Source organism: Gigantopelta aegis, chromosome 1, assembly GCF_016097555.1.
Source record: "Gigantopelta aegis isolate Gae_Host chromosome 1, Gae_host_genome, whole genome shotgun sequence".
In the NCBI taxonomy this organism is placed as follows: Eukaryota; Metazoa; Mollusca; class Gastropoda; order Neomphalida; family Peltospiridae; genus Gigantopelta; species Gigantopelta aegis.
The window spans coordinates 7,763,132-7,777,182 of record NC_054699.1 but is presented as its reverse complement, the minus strand read 5'-3'; the positions used below and the strand labels follow the sequence as shown (position 1 = coordinate 7,777,182).

The 14,051-nt window shown below is 36.4% G+C and overlaps 1 protein-coding gene across 1 annotated transcript in view; it reads left to right on the top strand.

Moving 5' to 3' along the window:
• The window catches only part of LOC121370086 (sodium/hydrogen exchanger 1-like), a 62,753-nt gene that overhangs the window by 40,636 nt on the left and 8,066 nt on the right, over positions 1–14,051 (top strand). The window contains exons 12-14 of the mRNA XM_041495190.1: positions 8,426–8,521; positions 11,252–11,373; positions 12,693–12,775. Of these exons, the coding sequence (XP_041351124.1) occupies positions 8,426–8,521; positions 11,252–11,373; positions 12,693–12,775 (301 nt within the window). The remainder of the gene's footprint in view (positions 1–8,425; positions 8,522–11,251; positions 11,374–12,692; positions 12,776–14,051) is intronic.

The window sequence follows — 14,051 nt, the reverse complement described above, 5'->3', positions numbered from 1 at the left end:
ATATTCGTGCTTATATCCAATTAAGGTTCAAGCACACTGTCCTGGACACACACTTCACCTATCTGAGCTGTCTGTCCAGGACAGTGGGTTAGTTGTTAATTGTTAGCGGTTAGTAAGAGAAAAGAGGGTGCAGTAGCCTTACACCTACCCATGAGTCGTTAAAACTCGTTCTGGGTGGGAGCCGGTGTAAACGGAATGCAAGGCCGTAGGAACAGTTGTCTGCCCGGACTTAGTCTCCTAGGAATGCAGGTCCTAGGTCTAATATACCTAGGAATGCAAGTCCTAGGACTTACGTTCCTTAGGAATACTGGTCTGACTGCCAGGATATCAAGTCCGGGCCGGACTTGCATTCCTGGACAATCAAAATTTAAGTCCGGTCGTACACATAAAAATTAAATTATAAATGTAAACAAAACGAAAAACAGTTTCCTTTTTGGTTTATTTAATTAACTTAGGATACTAGCGCCTCTCTTTATTTAAATATTTTCTATTTATTCCAATATTTGTTTGTACACATTTTGTTGACCTTATTACATGAGCAGAACCAAGGTCTTTATTCATTGCGTATTGTTCCAACTAATAAATGTTTAAACATTTAAAAGTAACTCAAAAACATTTACCATAATTCGAAGCATATTAGTACTCGCAAATAAGTATAATTTGCCCATATGATATACCAACACAATTATCTGTTAGGCATTATATATTGGTATTTGATAATGATAATGATAATAATAATAATATTAATATTAATATTAATAATAATTTAACTATAAAAATGTGATATTTGCGTTACATACATTATCTTTTTATTATATAATTTTAAGCTTGTGCCTTTCTGTCAATAATGTTGCAGGCGCGTGTACATAGGGTGTGGGGTGGGGTGGCGTGTTCTAAACACCCCTCTTCAAAGCAAATTTCTTGACCTCTCCCCTGCATAGCTTACTGAACATGTGCCTGCTTTGTCAAGTTTGTTCATTTTAAAAATTAATTTGGTCTAACATATGACATATCAGACTCTAGCCTCTATGATATCTTAGTCCCAACAAACCATACCATCGATAAACAAATATGTTAAATGGTTTTCATTAATGTTTATCAATTAATAGAAATATCAATGACTAAGAGTGGGTTTTAGCAGCTGAATGGGCTACTACTCCGACTAAAACAAAACAGTAATCCCTGAACAATTATCATACTGTCAATAATATGCACACACAATTTACAAAGATCCTTTTAAACAGACTAACTACACATGACACTTTTACACCTGCCCGTTTTGGTCGCAACAGGCATTCAGACTCCCTTTTTGGGAGAAGGGGTGGGAGAGGCATGCTGATCATTATTGCTCGAATGAAACGAAAATGTCCGAATCTGGAACACAACGTATATTTATATTCGCATTACTACCAAGATGCTAAATAGGATTCCAAACAAATCAGTCTGCATTTTTACATGGATTACAACTAATATTGTGAGTAAAATTATGGAAATGCATGGTGAAGATTTTAGGCCAGCTCATTTCGCCCGAACGATGCCATTGTCTCACTCTCACCTCCACCCAGTCTCGAACGCTTATGATGTTCCTAACGGCCAGGTATAATTATACAGAGACCCTTTCCCCAACTAATATCTTATGCTTTTTATGGTCGAAACTGCCATAAGGCAGTCAGTGATAATTAATTTCAAGTGTTTTGATGCTATTTTTAATTGTTCATCAATAAAAGTCAAACTTATTCCTGTTGTAGTAACTGATCATTATAGTACTAGTTATAAATAAAGAAATAAATTCCAGAGGACTAGGAATACTAGGATTGAAAGTCCTGTGGACTAGGAGTACCAGGAATAAAAGTCCCACGGACTTACATTCCTCGAAATGCACGTCCCACAGACTTAAATTCCTAGGAATACATGTCCCACAGACTAGGAATCCGAGGAATGGAAGTCCGATCGGACAAAGATTAGAAAATCACAATTAATCAGATTGTGACTTACCGTCAAAATATAAACTTACAAAACATATTATTAAACATTATGCTGGTGCATATAGAAATTGTTTTTTGTTGTTCACCAAATGTTAGTTTTTTTGGAGTTACCAGTTTTCATATATATATTTTAAAAACAATTTTGGGCTACATATTGAGGGGGGGGGGGGGGTATATTTCTTCGTGTTGAAAACATGGACATATAGCCAACTTTATATCTATAGTTGCTTTATATACTTTTCAAAAAAGCAAGATATTCGTCCTACTTCAGTATTGTAACAAAAATGTAAGACGATTACAAAAATTCACTCACGTGTCTGATCCACAAGTCTATGACGTAAAGAAAGAATTAAGTTGATACTCAAACTTAAAAATATTTTTTGACATGGAGATTTGAACCCACAATAATCTTAAGAGACTCGTACACTTATCCATCACACTACCAGGGAAGGCTGCCAAAACCTCTTTTCTTTCTCGTGTCTTTCTGGCAGCTCGTGCAAATTGCAGAGTATAATAAAGGGACATCTAATTTGCCGGACTAGTATTTCTGTAGAAGGAATTTAAGTCAGGTAGGAATACAAGTCCTAGGATAAAAACAACTTAAAAATAAACCAGGAATGAAAGTCCGGGTAGGACTATGGTTCCTAAGCTATGGAGGTCCTTTTACACCGGTATCAGGCTGCAAACCCTTATGTCCGATGGCTTAACCATGACACCACCGAGGCCGGTCTAATATAGCCCACATAGGCTACAAAGTAATCAAGAGTGGTTTTACAAAACTTTGTTACTGAAAGTCCACAAGATATCAGTTTGAGAAAATGATTATTATTAAAACTATTTTATTCAGTTATAACATGTATATATACAACTCTCTACGTTGTAACTGATTTGGTCGCATATGCTACCATTTCTTTGTTTGGCGACTAAAATATTTTATATGGTCACCCTTAATTTGGTGAGTGAACCAAAGTTGTTTATAAATAGAGCTCTCTTTCTCTCTATGTTAAATATTTTGTCTAGAAACCAGATTATCCTAAATGGATTAAATCCCCTAATATATCGTTGATATAAACCAGCTGTAAATCCCCTTATATATGGTTGATATAAACCAGCTGCATATCCCCTTATATATGGCTGATATAAACCAGCTGCATATCCCCTTATATATGGCTGATATAAACCAGCTGCATATCCCCTTATATATGGTTGATATAAACCAGCTGCATATCCCCTTATATATGGCTGATATGCGCCATTCCCTTATATATCATATATAAACCAGCTGCATATCCCCTAATATATGGCTGATATAAACCAGCTGCATATCCCCTTATATATGGTTGATATAAACCAGCTGCATATCCCCTAATATATGGCTGATATAAACCAGCTGCATATTCCCTTATATAAACCAGCTGCATATCCCCTAATATATGGCTGATATAAACCGGCTGCATATCCCCTTATATATGGCTGATATAAACCAGCTGCATATCCCCTTATATATGGTTGATATAAACCAGCTGCATATCCACTTATATATGGCTGATATAAACCAGCTGCATATCCCCTTATATATGGTTGATATAAACCAGCTGCATATCCCCTTATATATGGTTGATATAAACCGGCTGCATATCCCCTTATATATGGCTGATATAAACCGGCTGCATATCCCCTAATATATGGCTGATATAAACCAGCTGCATATCCCCTTATATATGGCTGATATAAACCGGCTGCATATCCCCTTATATATGGCTGATATAAACCAGCTGCATATCCCCTTATATATGGCTGATATAAACCAGCTGCATATCCCCTAATATATGGCTGATATAAACCGGCTGCATATCCCCTTATATATGGCTGATATAAACCGGCTGCATATCCCCTTATATATGGCTGATATAAACCGGCTGCATATCCCCTAATATATGGCTGATATAAACCGGCTGCATATCCCCTTATATATGGCTGATATAAACCGGCTGCATATCCCCTTATATATGGCTGATATAAACCGGCTGCATATCCCCTTATATATGGCTGATATAAACCGGCTGCATATCCCCTTATATATGGCTGATATAAACCAGCTGCATATCCCCTTATATATGGCTGATATAAACCAGCTGCATATCCCCTTATATATGGCTGATATAAACCAGCTGCATATCCCCTAATATATGGCTGATATAAACCAGCTGCATATCCCCTTATATATGGCTGATATAAACCAGCTGCATATCCCCTTATATATGGCTGATATAAACCAGCTGCATATCCCCTAATATATGGCTGATATAAACCAGCTGCATATCCCCTTATATATGGCTGATATAAACCAGCTGCATATCCCCTTATATATGGCTGATATAAACCAGCTGCATATCCCCTAATATACATGTATGGTTGATATAAACCAGCTGCATATACATAAGGGGATTTAATTCATTTTGGATTAAGCACTGCAAATCCATTTTTAACAATTATGGACTTAAGAGGTTTTGTAAAAACACTATTCAGGTTTTATTGAAACATTTGCTTTACTGTAAATGCACATATGCACCATTCTTTTATCATAATTAAAAAACAAAAATTTAATGTAAGAAGGAAGAGTTTAAAAATTGGGGTTATTGATAACTCGACATGTCACAATTATTTCTGCCCACAATACAAGCTTCGATATTCATCATATTAAACCAAAGACTATATTTTCATGTTTCTGTTCAAACATATTGTAAACTGCCATGTTTTTTTCCACGAAATCAGTTGAATGTCTCATGGTTTTTTTTAAAAGAAATACCTGGGAAAGTACATAGGGAATTCGCCATTCGACTCGCTTCATCCTGAGCAGGATAAAGCCGAGGCTCTTAAGGCAGTAACCATTCGATCTGAGCAGGATATTTCTTTTATCCTGCAATCCTATGGAATAGTCGGAAAATCATTATTTATTCCATTTTTGTGTAAGCAAATTGAGCATCGTCAACCTAGCAAGGCTTTTGCCGTATGACATCATACACGATACATGACATCATATTTTGTAAGATTTTGTCACATTCAAAAAGTGTTTCTAAACTCTAAATCATAATAAATATACAAGTTTTGTATTGTTATCGCAAAACTAAAAGTTATTTGTATTTACTGTACTTAAACAAATGATTTAAAGATTTTTTTTTTTTAATCTTGTCTGAAACACTTGAGTCGAGTGACCTATATTTTTGGTCAATGACTGAAAATATAGAGATTTATCTAGTCATCATATCTTGCCTATGTATACAGTGATTGTGGGATAAATATACAGTCTATAATATACAGTCTAACTATAAACCCTTGAATAGTTTTACTTGGCCTGTCCCACTTTCTGATGATGTCACTTTGTAATGACATCATTAGATTGGAGCTCAGTTGGTGCTCGGCTGAGGTGCTTGCATCGCAGGATCGAACCACCTCGGTGGATCCATTCAACTGATTTGGTTTTTTCTCATTCCAACCAGTGCACCACAACTGGTCAAAGGCTGTGGTATGTGCTTTGCCTCAGCAAATGCCAATTAACTAGACGAGGTTAATTTTTTATAATTTAAAAACATGAGTTGCGAATTCTTTTTATCCTGTAACACTTCTCAAACAACATGTTAATTTGATATTTAGTAAATCACAGTACTAAAGTCGGTAATATGACATAATCACAATTAGCATAAATTAGTTTGACGTCACATATTTTAACCAAATCTTATTTAAACATTATGCTTACGTACACAGGTCTTGTTGGCTTGTAAACAAATAACCCATTGACAGAAACACATTATTGCTTAGAGACTTTGCAAATGTGCATATACCTTTAAATTTGCATACCATTATTAACCGGGTTAATACATAGAGATTATTATATGAGCTTGTGTGTCGTACTGATTTTACGATACGAGTGTCAGGCTTTTTGTATTGCCTGAGCGAGAGCGAGGGTAATATACATAAATGCTGACACTAGTTTCGTAAAATCAGTACGACACACACGCGAGTGTAATAATTTCTTAGTTATCCATATTATTATTGTTGTTTTCTTTATGAATAACAAGACCCAACTAAAAATATTTCAGCCACAACTAGAAAGAGACGACGAAATGACGTCATATTTCAAATGCTCAGTCTGAACTAGGACTGGAGAAGCAACATCATGTTATGACATCGCTTCCCACTATTACGTCATTACACTTTTTATTACACGTGTTCTTCGTATGATCATTATTAACTCGGTTATGTTGAACCATATGGATAATAAACTCAATTATCACATGGGTTTGATATTAAATATTATCTTATCATCAGTTTCTGAACACAAACGAAAGAAACTATTCCTATTTTTATATTGTTTGCATCAGTATGCAATAAATACATTTTATTAACTAAACTTCTGCTTGTAATGATAAATGATTAAATGTGTAAACTATTTTCAAAATGTTAATTAAACATAGTTACTACAGATATTTAAATAATTATGTACCAGAAACTATTTTATTATTTATTGTCTGCAACTTTTTACACTTGGCCTGCTGCTTATCTAACCATATTCTGTTATTTATTGTCTCAACAGTGCCAGGCCTGGTGCTTATAAAACTTTTAGTCTTGACTCGAGACTAATAGAGTCTGAGACAGTAATGTCATGACAACGCCATACAAATTGTATGTGTGACGTCATTAGAGATTGAGTCTGGACTTTAAAAGTTTTATTAGCATGGACCCAGGCACATTTGCAGAGGGGATGTTTTGGGGGTCAAACCCCTCTCCCAGTCAAATAACTTTTCTTTCTTTTAAATATATCTTCATGGGGAGCATGACTCGACCCCCCTAGAAACTTTGCTTACCACAATCTAGACTCCCCCTGTATCAAATCCTGCACACGTGCTTGAGTACCTTGTTTCGTTTAATTTAGTAATAAAATTCTGCACTTATTTGTTGTTCAATGGGTCATAGATTGACCATGTTTCTGCTAATGCGAAAATGTAGCAGGTTTTCTTTGAAGACTACTAGTCAAAATTACCAAATATTTGTCATCCAATGTACTCTAGTAGTGTCGTTAAACAAAACAGACTTTAACTTTAGATTGATCAGGGGAACAGTGTTTACATGTAGCTCAGTCAGTACAGCACTCATGTGAGATGATAAAAGACTGTGGGTATGTGTTGTCCTGTCTGTGTGATGGTGCAAATAGAAAATCCCTTGCAACTGATAGAACAATGTTGCAGGTTTCCTGAGTAAGACTATGTGAAAATTAGCAAAAGTTTAACATCCAATAGCTGATGACTAATAAATCAATGTGTTCTAGTGGTGTCGTTAAACAAAACATATAGAGTGGGATGTAGCCCAGTGGTAAAGCACTCGCTTGATGCGTGGTCAGTCTAAGATCGATCCCTATTGGTGGGCCAATTGGGCTATTTCTCCTTCCAGCCAGTGCACCACAACTGGTATATCAAAAGCCATGGTATGTGCTATCCTGTCTGTGGTATGGTGCATATTAAATATCCCTTGCTACTAATCGAAAAATGTAGCGGGTTTCTTCTGTAAGACTACATGTCAAAATTACCAAACGTTTGACATCCAATAACCGATGATTAATAAATCAATGTGTCTAGTGGTGTCGTTAAACAAAACAAACTTTATCACAACAAATTTTAACTTTTAAACTTTGTTCTGTAGACTGGTTATTGTGCCTATAATTAATATCAGATCAATCTGATATGATATAAGATGATGGTACCAGTCAAATTGTTCGCGAACATGCACCTGCATGTCCCTCTGAATACATGCACCACTGATTTTATAGTGTGGTCTACATATATGCAAATGTAATATTTTTTTAAAATAATGATTAAGGTCAGGTCAGGTCATAGGTTTTAACATGCACATTCAGAACAAGTTGTGGTAGCACACGCCTGTCATGGGCACAGGTGTCGACTTTCACCGGCTTCTCCGTCCATAATAGGAGCAGGATGTAGCCCAGTGCTAAAGTGCTCGCTCTATACATGGTCAGTGTGGGATCGATCCGGGTCGGTGGGCCCATTGGTCTTTTTTTCGTTGCAGCTAGTGTACCACGACGGGCATATCAAAGGCCGTGGTATGTTTTGCCCTGTCTTTGGGATGGTGTTTATAAAAGATCCCTTGCTTCTAACACTACTGTAAAAATTACCAACTGTTTGACATGCAATAGCCGATGATTAATAAATCAGTGTGCTCTAGTGGTGTCTCTAGTGAACTTTGTTATTGTGCCTATAATTAACATCTGATGAATGTGATATGATATAAGATGATGGTACCAGTCAAATTGCTTTTGAACACATACACCACTGATGTTATAGTGTGGTCTACATACATGCATGTATAAGAATGTTTAAAATAATAATTAAATAATTTAAATGTTTTTTGTGATTTTCTGTTTTCAGTCTTATTAGCTGTGGCGTAACTCAGGTGCACTATGCCTTCCACAACATCAGCAACCATTCCCGTACGACTGTGAAATATTTCACTAGGACTATGAGGTATGTCTAAACAGATAAACTCGGACAGAACTAAACAAATTGATTGAATCATTCCCAACTACCATTGGACTATTTCTTGTTCCAGTCAGTGTTCCACAACTGGTGTAACAAAGGCCGTGGTATGTACTATCCTGTCTGTGGGATGGTGCATATAAAAGATCCCTTGCTGCTAATCGAAAAGAGTAGCCCATGAGGTGGTGACAGTGGGTTTCCTTTCTCAATATCTGTGTGGTCCTTCCTTAACCATGTGTCTGATGCCATATAACTGTATGTAAAATGAGTTGAGTGTGTCGTTAAATAAAACATTTCTTTCCTCCCTTCCTTCATTCCCAACTACCTGTATATACTCAGATTCCTGTGCATGTATTGGACAAGATATATATTTAACAGTACTGAAGAAAAAATAAAATTGTTTCCAAGAAATTACTTTTTGGTCATTCGTAAACATTAATTATGAGATCATTTTGCACAATTAATAATGGTGTTTTCACACAAATAAAAATTTCAACTACATATAAATTTGCAGTTGGTTTGAGACCATTTAATTTGGTGCACAGGAACTTTATTTCTATAGAGTAAAATATAATAACAATAAAATATGTGATATTTTGGTGATTTTTTTTTTTTTACATTTTCAAAAAAAAAAACACCCTTATATTTAAAGATACATTATCACAATAATATTTACATAATTAATAATATGATGTAACTTAGCAAAAACAGTGGTTGCCCCAAAACTTTTTCTAAAAGTTGGAAGTAAATGTAGGCCTACATAGTAAATCGACATTACGTATACTGTATAAGTTATATCATCACTCTCTAATGTTTTTGTTTATTTTTCAGCTCTGTGTGTGAGATAGTGATATTCATGTTTGTGCATAACACTGTAATGTTCAATTTTCACCTCTGCGTAAAAGATAATTTTGCTCAGTCTTACGATATCTGGAGAGGGGATACAACCAGGACAGAACAGTTGGAACATGTCCAGGAGAGGTGAAAGGAACGCACCCCAAGTCTGTGAAATTTGTCGTGACGTAGGCATTGTTGTGCTTCGAGCGACATCTACCGGTGACATCAGAATACTAACTTTCAAAATTATTTCAAGCAATTGGGACATGGGGTGTGATGAAACCTGCTTTTTCACTCCATTTGATAAAAACGTGATCTAAGTGTGTTACAGGTTTGTAGATTAACCAAATTATAATTTATTTTCGCTGGATGGAACTAGGGTGTGCGGCTTTAACTCAAATTTATAATATGCTGTCACTTAGCATAGTGGTTGTCCAAAAACCTTTTCAAAAGTACATAATAAATCAAATTACTCTCATGTATTTGTTTTATTTTTCAGCTCTGCGTGTGAGATAGTGATATTCATGTTTGTGTATAACACTGTTACATTTTTCAGCTCTGCGTGTGAGATAGTGATATTCATGTTTGTGTATAACACTGTAATGTTTCATTTTTCAGCTCTGCGTGTGAGATAGTGATATTCATGTTTGTGTATAACACTGATGTTTATTTTTCAGCTCTGCGTGTGAGATAGTGATATTCATGTTTGTGTATAACACTGTAATGTTTATTTTTCACCTCTGCGTGTGAGATAGTGATATTCATGTTTGTGTATAACACTGTAATGTTCATTTTTCACCTCTGCGTGTGAGATAGTGATATTCATGTTTGTGTATAACACTGTAATGTTCATTTTTCACCTCTGCGTGTGAGATAGTGATATTCATGTTTGTGTATAACACTGTAATGTTTATTTTTCACCTCTGCGTGTGAGACAGTGATATTAATTTTTGTGTATAACACTGTGATGTTTATTTTCAGCTCTGCGTGTGAGATAGTGATAGTCATGTTTCTGTGTAACACTGTAATGTTTATTTTTCACCTCTGCGTGTGAGATAGTGATATTCATGTTTGTGTATAACACTGTAATGTTCATTTTTCACCTCTGCGTGTGAGATAGTGATATTCATGTTTGTGTATAACACTGTAATGTTCATTTTTCAGCTCTGCGTGTGAGATAGTGATATTCATGTTTGTGTGTAACATATGTTTATTTTCAGCTCTGCTGTGAGATAGTGAAATTCATGTTTGTTTTCACTGATGTTTATTTTTCTCTGCGTGTGAGATAGTGATATTCATGTTTGTGTATAACACTGTAATGTTTATTTTTCAGCTCTGCGTGTGAGATAGTGATATTCATGTTTGTGTATAACACTGTAATGTTTATTTTTTCAGCTCTGCGTGTGAGATAGTGATATTCATGTTTTGTGTATAACACTGTAATGTTTATTTTCAGCTCTGCGTGTGAGATAGTGATATTCATGTTTGTGTATAACACTGTAATGTTCATTTTTCACCTCTGCGTGTGAGATAGTGATATTCATGTTTGTGTATAACACTGTAATGTTTATTTTTCACCTCTGCGTGTGAGATAGTGATATTCATGTTTGTGTATAACACTGTAATGTTTATTTTTCACCTCTGCATGTGAGATAGTGATATTCATGTTTGTGTATAACACTGTAATGTTTATTTTCACCTCTGCGTGTGAGATAGTGATATTCATGTTTGTGTATAACACTGTAATGTTTATTTTTCACCTCTGCGTGTGAGACAGTGATATTAATTTTTGTGTATAACACTGTGATGTTTATTTTCAGCTCTGCGTGTGAGATAGTGATAGTCATGTTTCTGTGTAACACTGTAATGTTTATTTTTCAGCTCTGCGTGTGAGGTAGTGATTTTCATGTTTCTCGGTCTGGCGTTGGTGAGGGAGGATCATGTGTGGCACACAGGATTCGTACTGTGGACCGTGTTGTTCTGTCTTCTGTACAGGTTCATCAGTAAGTACATGTACACAGTGTACATAGTCCATTCAGTTAAACTGTTTATAATTTAAATTCACCCACAGGGTTTTTGCCAGAGGGTATAGCGGGTATGGCAACATATCCAAATGTTTGGCAGATTTTGAAAAAATTAATGACTCTTATCATTACTGTATGATTTGTTTTGTTTTAACCTTAAACCTATAGCCCATTTTCTTTCTGGGGGAGGTCCCCATCCCACTGTTGACTGTGGTTGCATTCAGCACACACACTGTAAATATTAAATTTCATAGCGTCATACCCAAAACTTTCTTTCTAGCAAAAACCCTGACCTTCAATGGGTTTTTCATCATTAGCGTAGCTATGATTTTATATTGGGATGAGGGTGCAACTGTACTGTCTTTTATGTGTCTAATAGAAAGTTTGTTTTGTTTAACGACACCTCTAGAGCACATTGATTTGTTAATCATCGGCTATTGGTATCAAACAATTGGTAGTTTTGACATATAGTTTTAGAGAGAAAACCTGCTACATTTTTCCATTAGTAAGTAGCCCAGTGTTAAAGTGCACGCCTAATGCTCAGTCTGTCTAAGATCGATCCCCGTCAGTGGACCTATTGGGCTATTTCTCGTTCCAGCCAGTGCACCACAACTAGTATATTAAAGGCCGTGGTATGTGCTATCCTGCCTGTGGGATGGTGCATATAAAAGATCCCTTGTCTTATAAAGCATCAGGCAAGCATAAATGATGGTGGGAAATAAAAGAGGTGTGATATAAAAGGTTGTAGGGGAGGAAGAGGTGTGATTGGAGGGGAAGGGGCATGTATAGCCCCATGGTGCCACCCCTGACTATGACAGTGCTTATAACTGGTACATCAAAGGCCATATAGTATATATCCACTATCACATCTAGGGGACAATGCATATAAAAGACGCTTGCTGCTTTTCCGTTAGGACTAAAGTCCATGTTTGCAGCAGTGATTTTGCTGTCTTTCTTTCTCTTCATCAAAATGTGGGACGTAGTCCAGTGGTAAAGCACTCATCTGATGCACAATCGGTCTAGGATCTATCACTGAGCTTATTGGGCTATTTCTCATTACATCCAGTGCACCACGACTGGTATATCAAACATCATGGTATGTGCTATCCTGTATGTGGGGAGGTGTATATAAAAATCCTTTACTACTAATGGAAAAAAGTGGCTGCTTTCCTCTAAGACTATACGTCAGTATTATCAATTATTTGACATCCAAAAGCCGATGATTAATAAATCAATGTGCTCTAGTGGTGTTGTTTAGCAAAATAAACTTTATTGCTATAATTGTTGTATTTTGCCAGTTGTGTTTGGGATGACGTTCCTCATCAACAAGCTGGATGGTGACAGAGTGAGGAAGATCGGACTTGATGAACAGTTCATGATTGTGAGTCGTTTTGTTATGTTATATTCATTCTTTATCGGTCCCCTACCCGTCCAACTGGAGGGGCCTATAGGTTTTATCTCCGTCCTTCTGTTTGTCTGGCTATTTCTTGGTATATCAAAGACCGTGCTATGCTGTCTGTGGGATGGTGCATATAAAAGATCCATTGCTACTAATGGAAAAATGTAGCGGGTTTCCTCTCTATGACTGTGTCAAAATGACCATATGTTTGACATCCAATAGCCGATGATTAATAAATCAATGTGCTCTAGTGGTGTCATTAAACAAAACAAACGTTTTTTGTCTGTCTGTCCATTCGTCTGTCCCACATGTAGTTTTCCAGATTTTCTTTCCACAATACATTGAGATATTCAGTTTGCAATTTTGTGCATAGCTTTATCATGTACTGTTACAGTTGATGTTTGCCTTTCATGGAAAGTATTGGCCCCTGAACATAGGAGATACAAATATTTGTTTTCCGGACTCTTTTTTTTGCAGTGCCTCAAGATGTCGAGCTAAAATGTTTGTATAGCTTGTCTATGGCCCTTGAATTTAGGATATAATAAAATTTGATGGGCTTAATAGGGGACATGTATTACTCCAGCAGTACTCTCATAATGATGGTTTCTTTTATTTTCGTCCTTTTAAATTCCAAGCATGCTGTTCTGCGTGCACACCTCAATTATCTAGGCTGTCTGTCATGGGCAGTGAGTTGGTGGTTCATTTATCCAACTAAGGTTCAAGCACGCTGTTCTGGGCACACACCTCAGCTATATCTGGGATGTCAGTCCAGGACAGTGGGTTAGTGGTTAGTGGTTAGCGAGAGAGAAGAGGTTGTAGTGTGCTTACACTATCCAATTAGTTGTTAAACTCTCTCTGGGTGGAAGCCGGTACTGGGGATTGAAGCCATTACCTACTGGCCTTACATCTGATGGCACAACTACAACACCACCAAAGCCAGTCCATTTTCAGTGTTTTTGTGCTGTGATATCACAATAATGGAATGACTTGGGGTGTCATGAAGCTGACATTCCTGTAACTTTTTGTTCAAGAATCTTTAATTGAGTCTAAGACTTAAAAGCCGCAGACCCTATAGTTTTAACCCGTAAAATTAACACTAAGTTTGGTTAAGCTAGAATGCTGTAACACACCAGCATGTATATTGGATGAAGTTACAACAGAGTGAAACAAGAGTCTGGTGTTGACGTGGTGAAATACCCTTCAAAAAATAGAAGAACTCCACTCCATAACCGTTACTTTTCAGTGAGATGCTGTGTGT